The sequence below is a fragment of the Mustela erminea genome, chromosome 16 (genome assembly GCF_009829155.1).
Source record: "Mustela erminea isolate mMusErm1 chromosome 16, mMusErm1.Pri, whole genome shotgun sequence".
Classification (NCBI taxonomy): Eukaryota; Metazoa; Chordata; class Mammalia; order Carnivora; family Mustelidae; genus Mustela; species Mustela erminea.
In genome coordinates, this window is record NC_045629.1 from 1221282 (window position 1) to 1242855 (window position 21574).

At 35.7% G+C, this 21574-nt stretch overlaps 1 protein-coding gene across 3 annotated transcripts in view; it reads left to right on the plus strand.

The window, feature by feature from the left end:
- Nucleotides 1-13647, plus strand: part of UBE2V2 (ubiquitin conjugating enzyme E2 V2) — a 59949-nt gene extending 46302 nt beyond the window's left edge. For all 3 annotated transcript variants that reach the window (XM_032315629.1, XM_032315630.1, XM_032315628.1), the window contains exons 3-4: nucleotides 203-328; nucleotides 9006-13647. In XM_032315629.1, coding sequence (XP_032171520.1) covers nucleotides 203-328; nucleotides 9006-9152 — 273 coding nt within the window. In that variant the 3' untranslated portion in view covers nucleotides 9153-13647. The remainder of the gene's footprint in view (nucleotides 1-202; nucleotides 329-9005) is intronic.
- Nucleotides 13648-21574: the final 7927 nt, after the last annotated feature.

Below are 21574 nucleotides of genomic sequence, written 5' to 3' on the forward strand. Positions count from 1 at the left end.
TTATAGAATAATTTTGATATTATAAAATCTTGATTTTAAGTATGCTTGCTCCATTTTTTTGACCATAAAAGTCAAATAAATTTGAATGTGGAAAAGTAAATTCTTGATCATAAAGTAATGTCAGATATATTCATATTATACTTTTCTTCTTTAATTAGTAATTGAATATTATTATTATTATTATTATTTTTTTGCCTTCCAGACAAATTATGAAAATAGAATATATAGCCTGAAAGTAGAATGTGGACCTAAATACCCAGAAGCTCCTCCATCAGTTAGATTTGTAACCAAAATTAATATGAATGGAATTAATAATTCCAGTGGAATGGTAAGTTAAAATAGTCATTTTATTCCTATATAATGAATAATATATAGTCAGGAGAAAGTTAAAATTTAAAAAGGACTTTGTTTAGCTGGAAGTTTAAAAGAAATTAATCTTATGTTGTTTTTCTTGTATAAGTCAACCTATCCTTAAAAAACTTGTAGGTACCAGCCTAGATAGATGTTGACAACAGTTTTCTTAGGGTTTTATTAATTGCTTCAGTAGTCATATTTTAGTTGAATCCTTATTTGGTGAAAAGATGACCATTATTTCTCTTTGAATGTTGTTTTCTTTAAGGTTAAGGTACATTTGGTGAGTTTAAAAGGATGAATATTCTTAAAGAGGAGGCTTTTCTTTGAGGGAAGGTATGTTTGTATTAGAACAAACAGGTTGGACATTGTTGTATGTTGAAGGCAAATCAAAATGACATGCTTGACCAGATTCACACAGGGAAGGCTGAATTTCAGTATGAGTAAGTTGTTAAGGTTCATGTTAAGACTTTTTAAAAAAATAAGTTATTTATTTATTTGACAGAGCGCAAGAGAGCCCAAGCAGGGAGAGGGGCAGAGGGAGAGGGAAAAACAAATTCCCCCCTGAATAGGAAGCCCCATGCATGTGGAACTCAATCTCAGGACTCTTGGGATCATGGTTTGAGCTGAAGGCAGACTCTTAACCTACTGAGCCACTTAAGTGTCCCTCATGTTAAGACTTTTAAATCCAGGCTCTTGAGATACCGTGTTGAGGGCATACTCACATGCAAAATACATGTTAGGTAGTGTAACAACAACAACATAATAGTAAAATGAACATTATCCATCTTAGGAAATAGAATGTTACCAACATCCTTAATTTCTTGTGTACTCCTCCTCATCCCATCCCTGTATTCCTTTTCCTCACCAATGGTAATTAACATCTTAAAAATTTTCTTTTATACTCATATTTTTTTTTAAATTTTACCCAGTGTATCACATGTGTCTACCTATCCTTCCTCCTCCTTTTCTTCTTATCTACCTATATGCGTACCTTAATATATCATCTGTTAAAAACCGAGTGTATGGGACACTTGGGTAGTTCAGTCAGTTAAGCGTCTGCCTTCAGCTCAGGTCCCAGGGTCTTGGGATTGAGTCTCACATCAGACTTCTTGCTTGGTGGTGGGGAATCTGTTTCTCCCTCTTCCTCTGCCTCCTCCCCACTGCTCACAGGCACATGTACTCTCTCTCTCTCTGACAAATAAATGAAACAACAGCAACAAAAAAACCCCGAAAAAGCCATAAGTTTATACCAGTACCTTCAATTCTATTTCAGCACGATAGGGTATATTCCATATTTCATCTTCTTCACATTTGTAATTCCCTCTGGCTACAAGTTGAGCCCTGGACATAGAGCTAGCTGTCTAGCCTCTAACCTCAGTTAAATATGCAGGCCCACAGCTAGGACCCAGAATGGCTGGTGTCTCCCTGCTGGGTGTATTGGATGAAAGCATGACCCTGATAGGAAGAAGGTAGATGGGTCATTGGAAATCTCAGCTGTGGGCCTCCTGGGTCACTTCTGAACCTCCCTATCTGGTACATGCCAATTAGAAGCTGGGTTCTGAGAGTCCTTCCTGTCAGTCTGTCAATCTTTGCAATTTACTGGGAACATTTAGTTTATTTAATATACAATATATTAATATATTTGGTCTAATAAGTTATCTTATTTTGTGGTTTCTGATTTCCTGTGTGGTTTTTGTTTCTTGTCTACTTTTGAAATGGTTCTCAACTTTTAAATTGTTTCTGTTCTTTCAGTAGTTATTCTGGAAATTATAATGTGCATACCTAACTATTTCTATGTCCGGTGATAAGAGATATTATAGAAGTAGGATTATAAAACATTTTGAATTTACAGAAACAATACTGTTTAGGGAATTCTTTTGTGACACATAGTATTACCTTTATGAGGAAGAAATTTAACAAAAATATTTCTGTTTTTGTTAGAGAAAAATTTCTCTACCAGGAGTAGCTGTTCTTCTCAACTGCTGGTTTGTTTTCATATTATAGACTGTAAATTAAGTAATTAATGGTGGGCTCTGCATTGTTGTAGGAACTAGGAAGTTCAGGATTAAATTTCAGGAACACCTCTGATGAGTTTATCTGATCTCATGGGTGTCTTATCTACTTTTTGACATTTTTGTCTCTTTCTCTATTTTTCTTCCTTTTCCTGTCTACTGTTAAGTCCTGTAAGTCTTTGTTGGAAATGTAACTTTGAGTCAAGTCTTATTTTTCTGTTTACATTGCCACTAAATGAACGTTGACCATCATCTCGTGTCTTGAAATAATCTCTGATTTTGCTTTCTTACTTCCTCCAGTCTTTCCAGAGCAAGGAGCCAGAGGATCTTTCTAAAATACAAATTGTGTCATGTCACTTCTGTGCTGTAATACCCATGAATGATTTCAGCCACATTGTGCATGCCTTTTGCTATGGCTTATTGGTACTCACATGGTACACACTGTCTCACACACCTTTCATTTTGCCTTAGGACTGTTGTACTGTCTTTTCTTCCAGTCTGGACATATCCACTCTGGCGAATACTTACAGATGCTTCATTTCTCAGTGTAAATGTCACTCTCTTAGACAAGTCCTTCCTGATTCTCCAGTCTGAATTCTGTCCCTTTTTTTACTCTGAAAATCTTTTCTCTGATAATCTTTTATTCTGATAATAGCAGTTACTATAAATTTATTACCACTTTTCTCTTGGTTTTCATTTTTGGTGCCTTGTTTAAAAAGATTATTTATTTATTTATTTGAGAGACAGAGAGGGCGTGCACAACCAAGGGGGAGGGTCAGAGTCAGGAGAAACAGACTCCCTGCCAAGAAGGGAGCCCAATGCTGGGACTCCATCCTAAGAACCCAGGATTATGACCTGAGCAGAAGGCAAACGCTTAACCGACTAAGCCATCCAGGCATCCTCATTTTTGGCGATTTTATTCATTCATTCATTCATTCATTTATTTATTTATTATTATTATTTTTTAAAGATTTTATTTATTTATTTGACAGACAGAGATCACAAGTAGGCAGAGAGGCAGGCTGAAAGAGAGAGAGGAAGAAGCAGGCTCCCTGCCGAGCAGAGAGCCCGATGTGGGACTTGATCCCAGGACCCTGGGATCATGACCTGAGCCGAAGGCAGCGGCTTAACCCACTGAGCCACCCAGGCACCCCATTGGAGTTTTTTTAAAAGAAATATTTTTAACATATAGACAAGTTTCAGAAAATGATATAACCAATATCTTCCATTTTCCCTTGTCAGATTTTAGCTTGTTGGTCTTATCTGTAACAGCTCTTTTCTTTCTTTCTTTCTTTTTTTTTTTTTAAGGGAGACTATATTATAAATAGTTAAGTCTGTGTTCCTTTCCCAAGTTTCCCCTTCCACTTTCCTCAGAGGTATTCTTATCTTGAATTTCATGTTTATCATTTCTGAACATGATTGTTTTGTTTTTACTATGCATGTGTGTGTATACTTCTGTTTTGTATCACTTTTGTTAGTGATTTTTGAGCTTCATTCATGTTGAGTCATTTAAATTAGATTGTTCTTTTTAATACTCTCTTTGTCACCTGCTGGACATTTAGGCTATTTTCAGTTTTCCCTGAAAAGATTGCTACTGTGGACGTTCTTGTACATGTATTCTTTTACTCTAGGGCAATGTTTCTCAAGACTTGGTTGTTGGTTCCTTGGTTTGTTGGTTTCAGTATGTTATAGATCAGTACTTTTGTAAGATACAATAAAAAATACTAAGAAAATAAAATTCAAAAAGATAAAATACAAGCTTGGATTTTTTAAATAAAAATTTCTCTGTCAAATTATCATAGAACTCTTGAAACACTTACTCTCAATTTCAGTGTTTATCTTGAGGTACACCAGCAAAAAATTAGTTCAAGGCCTAGTGTCATTCCATGAAACATGCTTAGAGTAGCACTGTTCTAGGACATACACCCAGAAGTGGAATGTCTGCTGAGGTGTGGGGTTGACTTCAACTTGATATAATACTGCCATCTTACTCTCCATAGGACTATATCCATGTCTGTCCTCTTAGCTGTGTGTAACAGTACCCTGTGATCGTACATCTCACCAACATTTCATGTCAGCAATCTGGAAACAGAATAATACGGATTTTAATTATTAGAGTGTAGAGAGTAGAGATAGGGTGAATACACTGGACATCAGTTTTTCTCTTGAATTTAAGAATTTAAAGTATTACTTTCATAACTAGGAAATAAATAGCCATAATCTCACATTGACCATTGGTGATATGCTGGCATAATTTTATATTATATATTTTGAGGTTATTTAAGTACCTGATGAATTATGGGTGTTGCTTTAGTAATTTTGGTGTGTATCTATTTTATACAGTAAGGCAGAATTATTCCTTGGGGCGTTTAGCACTATAAAGCATAAATTGTAGTTCTTTATGTTATGAGGTATCAAGTTTTAGAGGTTATTGTATATTAAAGAATAGTAAGATGCAGATTTGTTCTGACATAATATTTTCCCATGCTCTTTTCCCCTCTTCTCTCTTCTTCATCCCCCAGCCCCCCACTTTTTTTTTTTTTTTTTGGTGTATTCTGTTGGTATTTTACAGGATTTGCAGTCTTCTTGTTTATTTAACTGTCATGTAACTTCACAGTCTGCTTTGGAAAGAGCTTGGTATTTTCTTTACTTGTAAACTCCTGTTTGCTAACGGAGTCTACTTAAAATAGGCTAAGGGGCTTGCTACTCAGTAAGTTAAAGCATTAGAGTAATCACTTTAAATACATCTTAACATTGGGGTGCCTGGGTGGCTCAGTGGGTTAAAACCTCTGCCTTTGGCTCAGGTCATGATCCTGGGGTCCTGGGGTTGAGCCCTGCCTTGGGCTCTCTGCTCAGCGGGAAGCCTGCTTCCCCCTTTCTCTGCCTGCCTCTCTGCCTACTTGTGATCTCTGTCAAATAAATAAAATCTTAAAAAAATAAAAAAATAAAAAAAATACATCTTAATATTATAATATTATTGTTTCAGTTACTTGCAAGAGAATTATTTAAAAATTCTCTTTTCTGTTTTAGGCAGTTTATTGTGATATAATTTGCATACCATACAATTCAGTCAGTGCATATAATTCAGTGTTTTTTAGTATTCACAGGGTTGTGGACGCATTACCACAATCTAAGTTTTTAGAACATTTTTGTTCCTCTCAGAGGAGACCCCATGTCCATTAGTTTAGTTGTCACTTTCTGTCCTGCCTTCCCATACCCTAAACAACGTTTAATCTTTCAGTTTTTATAGATTTGCCTATTCTGGACTTTCATATAAATGGAATAATATTTTTTTGTGACTAGCTCCTTTAACCGAACATAATATTTTCTTTCTTTCTTTCTTTTTTTTTTTTTTTAAAGATTTGTTTATTTATTTGACAGACAGAGATCACAAGTAGGCAGAGAGGCAGGCAGAGAGAGAGAGGAGGAAGCACGCTTCCCGCTGAGCAGCGAGCCTGATATGGGGTTTGATCCCAGGTCCCTGGGATCATGACCTGAGCCAAAGGCAGAGGCTTTAACCCACTGAGTCACCCAGGCGCCCCCCTGAACATTATATTTTCAAAGTTCATCTGTGTTGTAGCATATATCAGTACTTTATTGCTTTTTATTGTTGAATAATAATAATTCCATTATAAGGATATATCACATTTTATTTATCAATTCATCACCTGACAGATGTTTGGGTTTTTCTGCTTTTGGCTATCATGAACGTTGCTACTGTGAATTTGTGTACAAGGTTAAATGGGTAAATCTTTTCATTTCTCTTGGGTGTATACCTAGGAATAGAATTGCTGGGTCATATGATGACTGACTATATGTTTAACTTCTTGAGGTATAGTCAGACTGTTTTTCAAAGTGAACATTACATTTTGCATTCTTTCCAGCGGTGTATATTGAGAGATTCTTGGCTTTTTATTAATTGAGTTGTAAGAATTATTTATATACAGAACAGGAGCCCATTATCAAATAATATGATTTGCAAGTATTTTTTTTTTCCATTCTTTGAGTTGCCTCTGCTTTCTTAAGGGTATGGTTTGCAATGAAAAATTTAAGTTTTGATGTAGCCAGTTTATCTGCTTTTTCTTTTGTTGTATGCCTGTTAGGCATTAGATACTTAGGAAAACATTGCCAAATGCCATGTCATGAAGATTTACTCCTGTTTTCTTAAAGTTTTCTTTTTTTTAATAGCTTAAGCTCTTAATTTAGATCTATGATCCATTTGGAGTTAATCTTCATATATGATGTGAGTTAATGGTTCAACTTCATTCCTTTGCTTGTGGATATCTAGTTATCCCAATACCATTTATTAAAGAGACTATTCTTTGTTTGTTTTTCTGACACCTTTGTCAATAGATTAGTTGTCCATATATGCATGGATTTACTTTTCTGCTCTCATTTGTAGTCCATTGGTCCAGTGTCATTCCTTATGTAAGAATCATCCTTCTTGATTACTGTACCTTTGTAGTAAGTTTTAAAATTGGAAAAACTTGGTTACCTTTTTTTTTTTCTTTACAATGTTTGGGCTATTCTGGGTTCCTTGTTTTCATATGAATTTTAGGATAACCTTGTTCATTTCTACAAAAACATAAAAAGTGCCAGGAAGTTGAAATTTTGATAGGGTCTTTATTAGATTTGTAGACCACTTTGAGGGAGTATTGACATCCTAGCAGTATAGGTCTTCTGATCCATGTATAAGGGGAAGTCTTTCCATTTATTTAGGTCTAAGTTTTCAACAGTATTTTATAGTTTTTATTATAGCAGTCCTATACTTCTTTTGTTAAATTTATATCTGTGCATTTTATTCTTTCCCATTTGTAAATGGCATTGTTTTCTTAATTTTATTTCCAGATTGCTTATTGCAAGTATATAGACATGGTTTTTATAAATCAATTCTATATCCTGCAACTTATCTTTGTTTATTAGCTCTGCTAGTTTCTTTAATGGATGCCTTAGGATTTTCTATATACAAGATCATTTCACCTGCAAATAGAGATTGATCTATTCATTCTTTGTAGTCTGATGCCTCTTATTATTTCATTTTCTTGCCTGATTGCCTGGCTGGAACCTCTAGTACCATGTTGAGTAGTAGTGATGATTAAGTATGATGTTAGCTGTAGGTTTTTATAGATCCCCTTTTCAGGCTGAGGAAGTTCCTTCTGTTCCTGGTTTCTTAAGTGTTTTTTTTATCATGAAAAGTTGGATTTTTATTAGATACTTTTTTTGCTAATTGAAATAATTATGGTTTTTGTTCTCTGTTAATACGGTGTATTATATTGGCTGGCTTTTAAAATCCTGAGCCAAACCTGCAGTTCTGGGATAAATCCCACTTGGTTGGAATCTTTTTTATGCGTTACTGCAGATCAGCCACAGATGGGTATTTATCAAGTCTTTTGTAAGCCTGTGAACAGCCCTGTACATATGTGCTCTTAAGGATTCCCAGGGGTATGTTGGAACTTTTCAAAGCCCCTATGGACATCTCATTTCCGTTTTTCCTCTGAAATATTTTGATCACCTTCCTGTTCGTATTGTTTCCCCAGGCAGCAGAGATGTTAAAACAATTGACACTGATTATTTTTGACAAATGCCTGGGGTAGGTGTGGATGTGGGTGGGCAGAGGAATAGGTGGTACTCAGTGTGTGAATTTTGAGGTCAGAAAAAGAAAAACCCTGTGGGTGGGATTTTTCTGGGAACTGCCGGACAGGTCCAGTGGTGTCAGTTATATGGGAATAAGGCTTTGAAGGAGCTGTAGTCCGTTCTGTCAGTCTTTTACAATGGAAGGTTAGTTTAGTATTGTGCAAAGAAAACACTGGTAAGAAAAATCCAAAAGCAGAAATTAGGTTCTCAGCTTTTTCCTAAATCCTATTTAAGATAATTGCCCAGGTTCTGGGTAGTGGGCCTTGGAGATAGAGAGGAACCTTCAGATCTTATCTCATCAAGAAGCAATTGGCAAATATGTTTATATATTTTACATATATTACATATATGGCAAATATGTAGTTATTTAATGTAATGTTTGCTTATTTCTGATGTCCAAAATTAACTATATATTTATTGTAAGATACAGAAAAGCACACACACACGACACACATTTTTAGGAAATAACCTGTTACAGAAGCACTATTGTTCCTAAGTTGTCGCGCTCTCCCTGCCTGCAGAGATGACGCAACACCAACACACACACAGGTCAACGCACAAGTTCTTGTTTATTCCCTGGTCGATCTTTCTCTTCCCTTTCTTTCTCCTTCCCCTGCGGGGAAGTTCCCTTGCCTTATATAGGGCATAACAGCCAATCACAGAGGTGTTCACGTGAACAGGAGGTATCTGGGGCTTGTAGGCAGTGGTGGCATAACAGCCAATCACAGAGATGTTCACGTGACGAGCATGAGGTCACGTGTGGCCAGGGCGGATGTTTTTCAGGCTGTCCCTGCTGCTCGGGCTACATAGCCCGTGCCATCTTAGGGGCGCGACCCCGACACTAAGTATGATATGAACCTGTAGTTTCATAATGTTCTCTTTTGTGAAAGTAGAGCCAGGCTATGAATTTTAAAATCACTTCTTTTCATTAAGGTAGGTTTAATAAGTTGGTGTCATAGTACTTTAAACTTTGTAGTTAATTCTGCTCTTTTCTCCCCATTTTAGGTGGATGCACGGAGCATACCAGTGTTAGCAAAATGGCAAAATTCATATAGCATTAAAGTTGTACTTCAAGAGCTAAGACGTCTAATGATGTCCAAAGAAAATATGAAGCTTCCGCAGCCACCAGAAGGACAAACATACAACAATTAATTTTAGTGGATCTCAAACTTGTCTTATATCAACAACCTTCTACTCATGTTAATGTCTTGATTAAATATCACAATGCAAAATACCCACACATTAAGTAAAAGAATTCCAGCTGGTAAACATGACCTGGACATTTGTAGGAATATATTTAATATATGTACACCATTATGTTTTCCGGTTACAGGAGGAAAAACGCAGCACAATTTTTTTTTTCTCTTGTTAAGGCACTATCATTTAAGCATAAACCTGGAGTACTCAAAATAGAATTCAGGTTTACAAGATGAAAGCATGGAGAGAAGAATCAGACGCTGTGGAAGCATGTGTGTTTCTGAAAAGTAAAAACAAATTTCAAGAGGAAAAACAGAAATGGCATGCTTTGTCCATCTTAGTGAAAGAGCTTCAGTTGAAATTGTCTAAAGTAGCAGGTGCAATGAATATTGTCACAAATTGTGTTAATTTTTGAAGCCGTGTGGGTGCTGACTACTAGTAGTATCAAAAAAATGTCAGGATTGTTTTGATACCTGTATTTATAATAAAAAGTGTTGTGGGGGAGGTCGATGAATTTCTGTTAAAAGCCGTTCCTGTGTGTTACATGTAACAGACATGGTAAATATTTGTTTACAGTCTTTGACAAACCATGCATTTAAGTGAAATCAACAAAAAGGAAATAGGTGTATGGGTATGTGATTTTGAGATTAAAGTTAGTCTTAAAATGTAAATAAAATGTGGAACATGTCCTCAGAAACCGTGCCATTTCTATTATATTGATGTGGTATATGTATAGTACCTTGCTGAGGTAGCAAAAATTGAAATTATTGTAGCTATTCATCTATAAACACCTTTATTATCCTATTTTGTATACTTCTTGTGAATTAAAATTTGCAGAGTGTTTGAGAGAACAAATTACCTAATTAGTTTAATTTCATTTTTGGAGAAAGAGGAATTGCAGGTACTATATTTTAAATTTTAGTTGGCCAGAAATACTATTTAAAAATGTTTGGATTCTAGAAGTTCTTATAGAATTATAAATTGCAAATTATCCAAATACACATTCCATTCTCTTTGAAACTTCTTTTTTCTATAATTTTCTGTGACATTTCTTCCCCCAATGCTTCTGGTTGGGATTAATTTTATCCAATTACTCTTAACCTCCACTTTGACAAATAGAAATTCTTAATTGAAAGCTCATTTATGTTTTCCCTTTACCAAAATGACTCAAGGCTTTAAGTCACTGTTTTTCATTTCAAAGCACTGGGTATACTACTTTGTTAAAAATGTTTTTTTCTTACAAATTCCCTGAAGAAAATAGAGTGGTGGTCAGGTATCAAGGACAAATTTCTTAAAGATTCCCTGACATGTTTTTATCAAGTCATTCACAGTTAGAGCTCTGAGCTACTTTTCCTTGGTTAATAATACATGAAAGTTAGTGACAGTTTGTCTAAACTTACTAATTTCAACATGGCTATTTTTAATTATCAGAGATGTCTAAAATGCTTTCAGATGACACATAGAAATGATATACCCACAAATTAGTGCATGTGTAATTTATTAAAGTAGGTTTGAAATGAATTATAATCTTGGCATACTTCTTAAAAATTTTGAATTGTTGAACTTGATTTACAGTGACTTCATATGTAAAACCATTGCTGGTAGTGTAAATTAGTTTAACAGCTTCTTTTCCACTTTGGAAATGTGTCTTGTCATACAGTGTAGCTAATAACCATTTGAATGTTAAATTATATTGGTAGGCTGAGAATCTGGGTACCTTGATCACTTATTCTCTTTCCTTTTCCCATATCCACTATTGTGAAGGGTTCTCCCCCCAAGTATATGTTGTCTGAGTTAGCTGAGGTGTTTATTTCCTCTGTTTTGTTTTTGGGACTGTGGATCTCTGCAGAAATCTGCATGCTAATTAGTTTCCAAAGCAGAATCCATTTTGCATGTAACAATCAAGATATACATGGCAATCTTAAAACACTGGTTGATTATAGAAAGAGCTAATATAGAGCTGCTCTTAATTATAGTAACATTTCTAAGACCACATTTTGAAGCAATCTTTCCTTTGTTTTCTAAAGTGGCTAGGGTTATAGGAGTGTATGGTATTAAATGAACTGTAAAATTGCCTTTGAAATTTGTTTAAAAGACTAGCAGTTGCGACCTAGGGGATGATCAGTAAATTTAATAAAGATTACAAAAATGAAATTCTTGTCCTATTAGGTCAATGTTATGCTTTAATGGTTTTAGTTACTTTTTCAGAATTGCTGGTTTTAACATATTTTTTCTAATATTTTGAAGTGATGGCATTTGTTTATGGGTTAAGTGTTAATTTCAGAATTACGGAACATTAACATTTGTAAGGGTAGTGCTGTAGAAGAAATTTGTAATTTCAAATTATCCTTTTAAAAGAATTTATCACACTTCAGTTTGAGTAAGTGCTTGGAGAATACATTAGTTTTACTTACAGCTGGTTTATTAATCTGGATTACTTAATGCCAATTCATTGATTTAAATATTTCCCACTATGTGTAATTTTATTGATAAATACATGTGAAATTAATATTGTTTTGAAAATTTAGAGGATACAACTGGAAAATATTAGTACATGATCCTTAATAGATTCGGTGTGTATGGCTTTGGATAGTTTTGGTAGGTGCATCATGGAATTACAGTCTGGTCAAAACTATGTTAACCCTTTTAATGAGCACATTACTGTGTTCTTACATACAGTTTAAAGAATGTAAGTACATATAATAAAGTCTAGTATAATGAATAATGGGGTTTGATAGGTGTTTAAGGAATTTTTTCCCCGATTTCATTTTAGAAGTATTTTTTTAGACCTATGTGTAGAATCATAGTATTGTTTATTGCTGGGAAGGATCTAAAAGGCACTGAGTTTACCCCTTTGCTAAGTATCAGTGTAATTTTCCAGTATCAACTTGATTTGTTTTTTGTTATTTTCACAAAATGATTCCATTTCTCACAATTTTGGAAGGTATGTGTATTTTGTATATAAAATAGGAACATCATAAAAAGGAATGGATGCACTGTACTACAGAATTGATATGAGCATTGGCAGTTAATTCCCATCCATTACTGTGTTTACTAAAAAGTGGGAAATGTATGGAAATAAAGTATCTTTTATGCCTTATAGAAGTTATATTATGAGTGGATGGAAATCTTAACCATAGTTCACACTGAAAATTTTCTTTTAAAATATAGTGGGAAATTGAAAATAAAAGATATGCCATATGCATTTCTTGAGAGAAAAATTTGAAGGTATTTGGTGATATAGAAAATGATGTCAAAGCCATCACTTTGTGGAATAAGGGAGTTTTGGGAACTCATGGAGTGAGTACATGATTAAAAAACAAAACAAAACAAAAAACAAACAGTAGAAATGAGGAGGTTGCCATGGTGTTTACATCCTTAGTTGGATATTCTCACCAAAAAAAAGTTCCTAAGGGTTGGCTTCATCTCATTTCCCATGTAGTCTTTAAGAGGTTTTTTGGCAAGTTCATTAGGAAATCAACAGTCAAAGCCAGATAGATCTCATTTTCTTAACTTAAAAGGTTCCAGGAATCATTCATCCTAAAATGAGTAACTGACCAAATACCATGTAAGATTTGTACAGTGATCCATTGGCTGCTCAGTGTAGACTTATGGGAATTCTTTTGTCTTGTCCTTATTCAGTTATGAGCAGATGTTTATCTGGAAGTTTTTGCAGCCAAGAAATTGCACAAAAATGGAGTTAGTATTTTACCCCCAAAGGAGGACTAATAGTTGGCACTAAGAATCCAATAGTAATGAGAAACCTGTAGTCAGTAAAGAAGCAAATAGTTACTGAGTTGAAAGTAAAGACTTCAGTTTGTCCGGTGCAGTAACTGGATAATTGAAAAAAAAATTTGTTCAAAGGTTATAAAGAAGTGCTGTTAACAATTGATTTTATATTCTTCATATAGTATAATTGCTTTAAAAAAAAACAGATAACAAAGTAATCTGGAAAATTTGCAATATAATGTGAGTTTTAACAGGATAATCTCATATTAAAATGTAGTAAAACTTGTTTTGATAATTAATGTCATTTTTGGGGGTCTGAAGATGACTCCTTTTCCAGTCAACAAACATGGTAATTGTAAATGCATTATTATTATAATGGTGGGATGAATTATAGTTTAGCAGCCTTTGACAGGGAAAAAAGTAGATTTTCTTCACAGTTGATAACTGACAAAGAAATGTAATATTGTTATACTCCTTTTCAAGCCACATTGGCCAAGTAATGATTGTCAGATGTCCAGCTTATTATCATAAATTATCTTTCTATTGCTATAATTTTTTAATATCCAGATAATTTAAATTGGGTGAAACAAATTTAAAGTGGGTGATACATTTTTCTTCAATAATTGCAGTACTCAAGAGAAAATAATTGAGTACACAAGAAAAGTAAAATATCTAAATGCCTAGATTTCTTAATCTTGAGTGATGTATGGACTTTAAGGAGAAAAATCGTACTTGTGGACTCAGTATTGTTTTGAATTATTTTTGTTAAAACGTTTAATGCATAAAACTGTACTAATGTAAATGTTGTATAAACTTATGCTCTTGGGCCTTTATAAAATTATAAAGTACATTCAACTATAGAGTAATTAAAATGGAAAATAATTTAGAATTGAGGATGTTTTATTTAATCTGCTTATAAATATTGGTGTTGTCTCTGTTTGGCTCCCCCCTCCCTTTTTTTTTTGCCATGTCTAGACTATGGTGTGCTGCTGGATCTCAGAGTTTTTTACCTTTTTCCTTTTGCCCTACTGCTTCAGAAATGTTTTTGTTATGTTATCTGACCTTTGTTTGTTGTAAATACAATTCTTTATTAATTCCACTAATGTTCTTTTCTATTAACCAGAGACCATTCTTGCAAAGAACTCCTGAGTCTTTTTATTTTATTATTTTTTTAAGATTTTATTTATTTATTTGACAGAAAGAGACACGGAGAGAGGGGACAGAAGCAGGGGGAGTGGGAGAGGGAGAAGCAGGCTTTCTGCAGAGCAGGGGGCCCGATGTGGGTCTTCATGCCAGGATCCTGGGATCATGACCTGAGCTGAAGGCAGAGGCTTAATGACAGCCACCCACGCACCCCAACTCCCAAGTCTTTGGTTCCACTTTAGAGACCACAATTTTCTTAAACCCTTGATTATGAAGAATTAACAGTGATACCCACTTTACTGTCATTGTGGTCCTATATAGGAGTAAAAATTACTTACAATTGGTGATGAATAGTAACTTGGTGTACTGATCACATTTTAATTTAGGGTAACATTTTTTCCCCTTTTTAAAATTTACTTAAACTCAGGTAAGTTAACCTATTGTGTAATACTAGTTTCTAGGATAATGCATTTTAATCGATGTCTTCAAGCTAAATGGTATGATCCCCAAGCTCAGTGGTAATGGGTGCTGAATATATTCATTGTTTTAGAATATTAACTGCAGTTAAAAATTCCCCTCCCTCTTTGTTTGAACTGTCGTGCCATCATTCTCTCGTAAATCTCCCTTTCCATCAGCCCATGGTCACCTCTGTTCTTCTTGTGACCAGTTCTCTTCTGTCCTGTTGAGTGGATTTTTCCTTGTGACTCCTTTAGGCATGTTCAGTTTTCTTCTCCCCATCATCCTGGATCTGATCCTTTCATCTTCTTCCTTTGACATCAGCACTGACCATGAATTTGAAGAATACTCTTGGGAGATTATTTCACCAGCTTGAATCAGTTGGTATCCTCTGACTCCTTCCTACCATGTGACCTTTGTTAATCACCTCTATTAATGTTTATAATTGACTACTTTACCACTCTCATTGTAGATCGTTTTCTCAACCTATCTCTGTTGTCTTGTTTGGACTCATGTTGATGTTTTTGATTTTTAACCTTTGAGAGTTGATGTCCAAGCAGCCAACTCTGGTGGTCATGATCATCATCATAAGGTTGTAAAGTTATTTATAAATGTATCTTAATAATTGTATTATTTGAATTTTAAATAACATACTTCCAAAGTATATTTTTTTGAAACTAAAAATAAAAAATTGGATGTTTTCTTATTTGAGATACTTAAGATTATTAAGATTTTGAAAACAAATGTATTTGGCTACAAAGAAATGTTAGAATTTATTTGTTGGAATCATGACTACCAGAAATGAAGTAACTTTTTTTTTTTTTAAAGATTTTATTTATTTATTTGACAGAGATCACAAGTAGGCAGAGAGGCAGGCAGAGAGAGAGGAGAAAGCAGGCTCCCCGTGGAGCAGAGAGCCCGATGCGGGAATCGATCCCAGGACCCTGGGATCATGACCTGAGCCCAAGGCAGAGGCTTTAACCCACTGAGCCACCCAGGTGCCCCCGAGGTAACTTTTTATGTCATGAAAACTTTGCTGAGTTCTCTTTACCAAACACATTGGGATATTTGTATTCAAGACCTCCCTGTGTTAAATCCTTGTGAAGTGCCACTTATTAGTACATGAATATAGATGATAATATGGGGTTTATACATAAATACAAATTATGGTCACCTCTTGGTTATTGAATGGATGATCATGATGGCAGAGGAGGGGGCACTCCTTACTGATAGAGCCTAAGTAAGTGCCTGTTAGCAATAAGGTTCTAAGCTGAACAGGATAGTAATATTGATAAATGAAAAAGAGCAGTAGAGAGGAAGCTAGTGCAAGTCCTGGGGTGAGTACTCTTGGCATATGTCCTATGATTTTGGGCCAGTTAGCCTCAGTCTGATACAGAATGATCAGTAAGTGGTAGCATTTAAAAATGTTACTAATCTAAGCATTAAATCTTACGTTATGTTAAAATATGCACTTGCATTAAGTCTCCGTTGTGGAAAGTGTGGGCTGATTTTTCAAGAAGTGTTACGAGGTTTAGTAAGCTTTATTAAGCTACTTGTGCATTCTGGATGAATTGAATTTCTGGTCATGGTTCAAGGTAAACAGATGGGCTTCTGGATGTTAGTCCTGTCATGCTTGGCACCCCCAACATTGGCTAGAGGATCCCTTCCCCCATCCTGCTCCTGGTTATGGTGGGCCAGGTGGATTCACTTCTGGATGGGCACAATTGTTTTGGCATCAGCAGCAGGTTTTTACAATGAATTCCATTGGAAAGAGGTAAACTTTACTAACAGTGCAAAAGAAAGCTTGTGTAACTTGGGCTGAAGGCCCCACTACATTCCAATAGAAAATTTCATATATGCAACCTACATAAAGTGACATTTCAAATTTGCCTCTTCCACTAATAATCTTCACTCTTGAATAATCACATCGAAGTCACCTCAGTTGTTGAGCCCGCAAAAAAGTCTGCTTGTAGTAAATGTCAATATGTGGTGCCTCCAAGGAAATCTCAAGAGTAGGGCTTTCTCCTTGCTCATCCTATTTTTTTCTACTGTCTTCCCCACTTTAGTCAAAAGATTGTTCTGCTTTGTTCACTATCTATGTAGTGTTGATGGTTTTCTTCACATGCCACATCCCTGAAAGAGGCCTTTCAGGCCTCCTGAAGTTATATATAACATAATTCCTGGATAGGTTAAGACCTCAGTAAATGTTTGTTTTTACCTAGTCAAAGTTAAAATGTGGATTAAGTTAGTAATACTTGCCCCTAATTCCCTGCCAGATGTTAAAAGACTGGCTTTTAATACTGTACTTACCCCTAAGAGTTGGCTGATTTTGGTTAATTGATTTTATCTGGTTATATTAACTCATTAATTCAACAAAAGTGTATTAGGTTTGTGCAGTCCACCAGGCGTGTATAAACGGGTGAGTGTCACAGGGTGGTGTCACACAGCATTTCATGGTTACAATCTACTGGGGCTTAGAGATGAGCAAATAGGAAATTCGTTTAGTGACAAATGCCAAGAGAGATGGAGTGTTGGCCTTTGGGAGACATTCATAAGGAACATCTATCTACTTGGGACTGAATTTCTAAGGTTCTTGAATAGTTACACATACTATGATTGATAGCATATCTTTTTTTTTTTTTTAAATCTTTTTTCTTATTTATTTATTTATTTATTTGACAGAGAGAGATCACAAGTAGGCAAAGGCAGGCATTGAGAGAGAGAGGAGGAAGCAGGCTCCCTGCTAAGCAGAGAGCCCGATGCGGGACTCGATCCCAGGACCCTGAGATCATGACCTGAGCCGAAGGCAGCGGCTTAACCCACTGAGCCACCCAGGCGCCCGATAGCATATCTTTTAAAGAGAATATAAACCACACCTATATACTGATTTGCTCATCCTGGTATTTGGTAACCTGAGAATTATTAAAGGGTTATATTATTATAGAAGAATAACTTAGACTTTAGATAGTCCACATATTCTCTGGAGTAATTTCCTGACCCATGAAAAGGACATTGGAGTAGACAAGTTCTGAAATGCCTTAAGTGCCAAGTCGTTGATTTTTTTTTTTCAGTCATTTAAAGTGTGTGCTCTAAGCAGTATTGAATACTCTACCATGTGTTGAGCCTTGCTGGTCCTGTCAGGGCACACAGAATCATAGTTTTATTTGCATATAGTGCAAATATATATATATATATATATATTTGAGAATATACCATATATATATATATATCTGAGAATATACCATCAAATTAAATATATATATATATAGTCTATATATATATAGACTGCAGTCTGGAAGGATTTAATTTGATGGTATATTCTCAGATTTTAATGGCATTTGAGTGGGGGGGTGGTTAAAATGAATATTTTAATTTAGTACATCTGGGATAGGCTGTATGGTCAGTATTTATTAAATTCCCAGTGATGTCCCCTGGTTGGTGGACCACACTTTCACTACCAAAGGGTCTAATAAACAGTATTTTGGGGAAAAGTAATGAAAGAGTATCTAGCATATATCAGACACTATTGAGTAAATCATGTTTTGGTTAAGTAAGCTCATTCTCTTACTCTATACAGAGGAGGAGCAAGGGAAGTTACACTGAGGAGCCCTTGTGTGTGCTGATTGTCTTTCCAAATTCTTCCTTCTTGCTCACATTTCTGGCTCTCTTTAATTCCTCGGGTGTTCTTCACCAGCCTCATACTTGAGATCTGACTGTCAAATCATGTGTTTCTGTGTGTATGTAGGGAGGTAGGGGTGATTCTACCCCACATAACTAAATTTGATATTGCTATATTATGAAGGTTAATTCTCTTTCCAAATGTTCCTATCTAGGCTCTATATAAATTAGCTTTACTGTGACTGCTGCCCTTGGCATTTCCTGTGCAGACAATGATGTTTCTATGCCTCCAGCCCCCCCATCCCCTCACTGCACCTCTGGTCTCTGTGGACCCGCCATTGGTATATGCCCACATTGCTCTGGTCTTGAATTTATTTGCAAACCTACTCCTTTCTGTTGCTGGATGGGCACTTCTGGATGCTGCCTTACAGAATCCAGACCTTCATCCCCTGTTAATACTAGTTCTTTTACCAAGCCTGGGAAGCTCCTCACCCCCGTTCCAGACACATGGCCATTCACTTTTGCAAAAACGGATTTCTTTCAAGTATCCTGTTATGGCCAAGTTCAAATCTTACCTCAATTAAAATGTTCATCTCATACTACTTCTCCCAAACTATACGTATGTAAAGGAATAGCTTACAGGTAGAGGCATTATTTTCCTGGAATGAGCAGCAGAGTGGCTTACTATGATGTAAATGCAGTCCTCACTAGCATAGAGTGTGTGCTGCCCACCAGCATGGCCAGGCTCACCTGTTTGGTGTTAGCATAACCATCTAGTGAAAAGGTCAGGGTAGAAAGAAGCAAACTGTGCTGCATGAGGTCACAGAAATGGCAGCTTGCAGTGGAAGAGGAAAATAAGTGAAAAGAGGAGTCTCTTCAGTTAACTACTAGAACTGTTGAGGGTTTTTTAAACTTTTTTTTATTTTAATTTTTTTTAATTTTATTTTTCAGTTTTCCAAGGTTCGTTGTTGTTTTTTAAACTCTTCTCAAGCATTTTTAATTGACCAGGGCAAATTGATACATAATAGTTACAAATAATTATGTAATAGATATTTGTTGGTTTAGTAGTTTATTATGTGATTTTAAGTTTATCTGCAGTGTTGTCTATTGGATGATATTTATTTATTTATTTATTTTATTATTTTTTTTTTTAAGATTTTATTTATTTATTTGACAGAGAGAAATCACAAGTAGATGGAGAGGCAGGCAGAGAGAGAGAGAGGGAAGCAGGCTCCCTGCTGAGCAGAGAGCCCGATGCGGGCCTCGATCCCAGGACCCTGAGATCATGACCTGAGCCGAAGGCAGCGGCTTAACCCACTGAGCCACCCAGGCGCCCAAGGATGATATTTATTTTAATTCCTTTCTAGTTCTGAACTTCACATAATGTGAGGCCAGGTAGGATGGCTCTTAAAACATTCTAAGCGCTACAGACATTTCTAAGGTTGTATTGCTATTTTATCTGCAGCCTCTCTGGTAGCAGCTGTGGGTGAATATGGCTATTCTCTAATTTTGAGACCATTTCTTTTGGGAAACATTACCCATGTAATAATGATGGCTCTAAATATGATTACCACTGAGTTCAGATGTGTTCTCTGGACTAGAGAAAAGTCGGCTACTTGTCAAGAGTCAGCAATGTTGAAGGTGCATCTTGCTAGAAGCAAAGATGGGGAGCAGTAGTGACATCATGAGCCATTTTCATGTTAAAAAATATTTTCATCACTAAAAATTTTGTGTGTTGTTACCGATATACTAGTTTTCTGAATTGTTGTCTCTAAGCAAAGAGTAAAAGTGCAAATAAAAACCCCATGATGACTTCCAGAACTTTGTCATCAGCTTACTTTCTAAATTTTTATGTTGTAGCCTGGATTAAAGTTTTAATGAACTATGTATAACTTGAAACAAATTTTGAAAGGCAGTGTGGTAGACAACGATTGTACACCTCTTTCCTTTCATCTGAGTAGTGAACACTGTTTATTTTCCTTCTGGGGGAAGGTGTGTGTGGGATGAGGGAGAGGAGGTAATGTGCCATTCTCACTGTGAGAGTAAAGCCAGTCAGAGGACAGGTTGACCTTCAGAGATAGACGTAAGAGATGGACAGATAGGATGGTGTGGTATTCGTTTCTGGTTCCTGTTGCTTCGGATACCCAGCTCCACTTCTACCCTTTCCACTTGCTCTTTTCATGGTAATGTGACCATTAATTGATATTTATGATGGTTTGCCTTCTTATGCCATAAATTACAAATTGAATGGTATTGTTGGTATAGTTATATTGATGTATTTATCCAACACAGGTATTGGCACACACTTCACTGGCCCACCTAAAATACAGACATTTGACCTGGATCTCCAAGTAACTATGTAGAGGTTGGACCAACATTGGACATGTGGAAATTGGACTTACTGATAAAGCCAGTTTACCCTTGAGTTAACATGGTATGGAACACTGCCCAATGGTGGTCTCTATTAGAGTGTGCTGACTGACAACCTGATCACGTCCTCTCTCCTAAACATGATTGATTCATGTACCCAATGAGGGTGCTGCCTGGAGTTGAAGCTATGTTGCACAATGCTCTAGTGTTCTTTTGCTACTTCACTAGGCCCACTCCATTCCAGCTCTGACAGTGCTAGGCCTGAGGGCAGGATAGCTGGGAGTGATGTCATATCTACATTTCCTGAGCTTTTCATTTCTATTTCTTTTTAAAATTGAGATCTAAATTACATATCATATAATTTGACATTTAGGAGTGTATAATTCAGTGTTTTTAAATGTATCCTCAAGATTATGCAACTATCGCCACTATCTAATTCTGGTACATTTCCAGAATGATGGACATTTGAGCTATTTCCATTTTTTGGCTCTCATGGTATTATAAACATTTGTGTACAAGTTTTTGCATGGACAAATGTTTTCATTTCTCTTGGGTAGATACGTAGGAGTAGAGTTGTCAAGTCATGGTAGCTCTTTAATCCTTTTGAGGAACTTCTGGATATTTTCTAAAGTGGCTATGTCATTTTACAACCCTACCAGCAGTGTGTGAGGGGAGTTCTAATTTCTCCACATCCTTGCCAATGCTTATTTGTTTTTGGTTCAGGCAATCCTAATGGATATAAAGTGGTAATTCAGTGTGATTTTTATTAATCACTAATGATGTTGAGCATTTTTTTTTGTACAAGATGTGTAAATTTTCTTTAGAGAAATGTCTATTCAAGTCTAATGCCCCTTGTTAGAATTAGGTTCTTTGTTTTATTGTTGAGTTGTAAGAGTTCTTGTTTATTTTGGATACTAGATCCTTACCAGATAGACGGTTTGCAATCCATTCTTTGTATTGTCTTTTCATTCTCTTGACACTGCTCTTTGGTGCACAAAATTTTTAATTTTTATGCAGTCCAATTTTTCTTTTTTTTTTTTTTTCCCTTTGGCTGCTTGTAC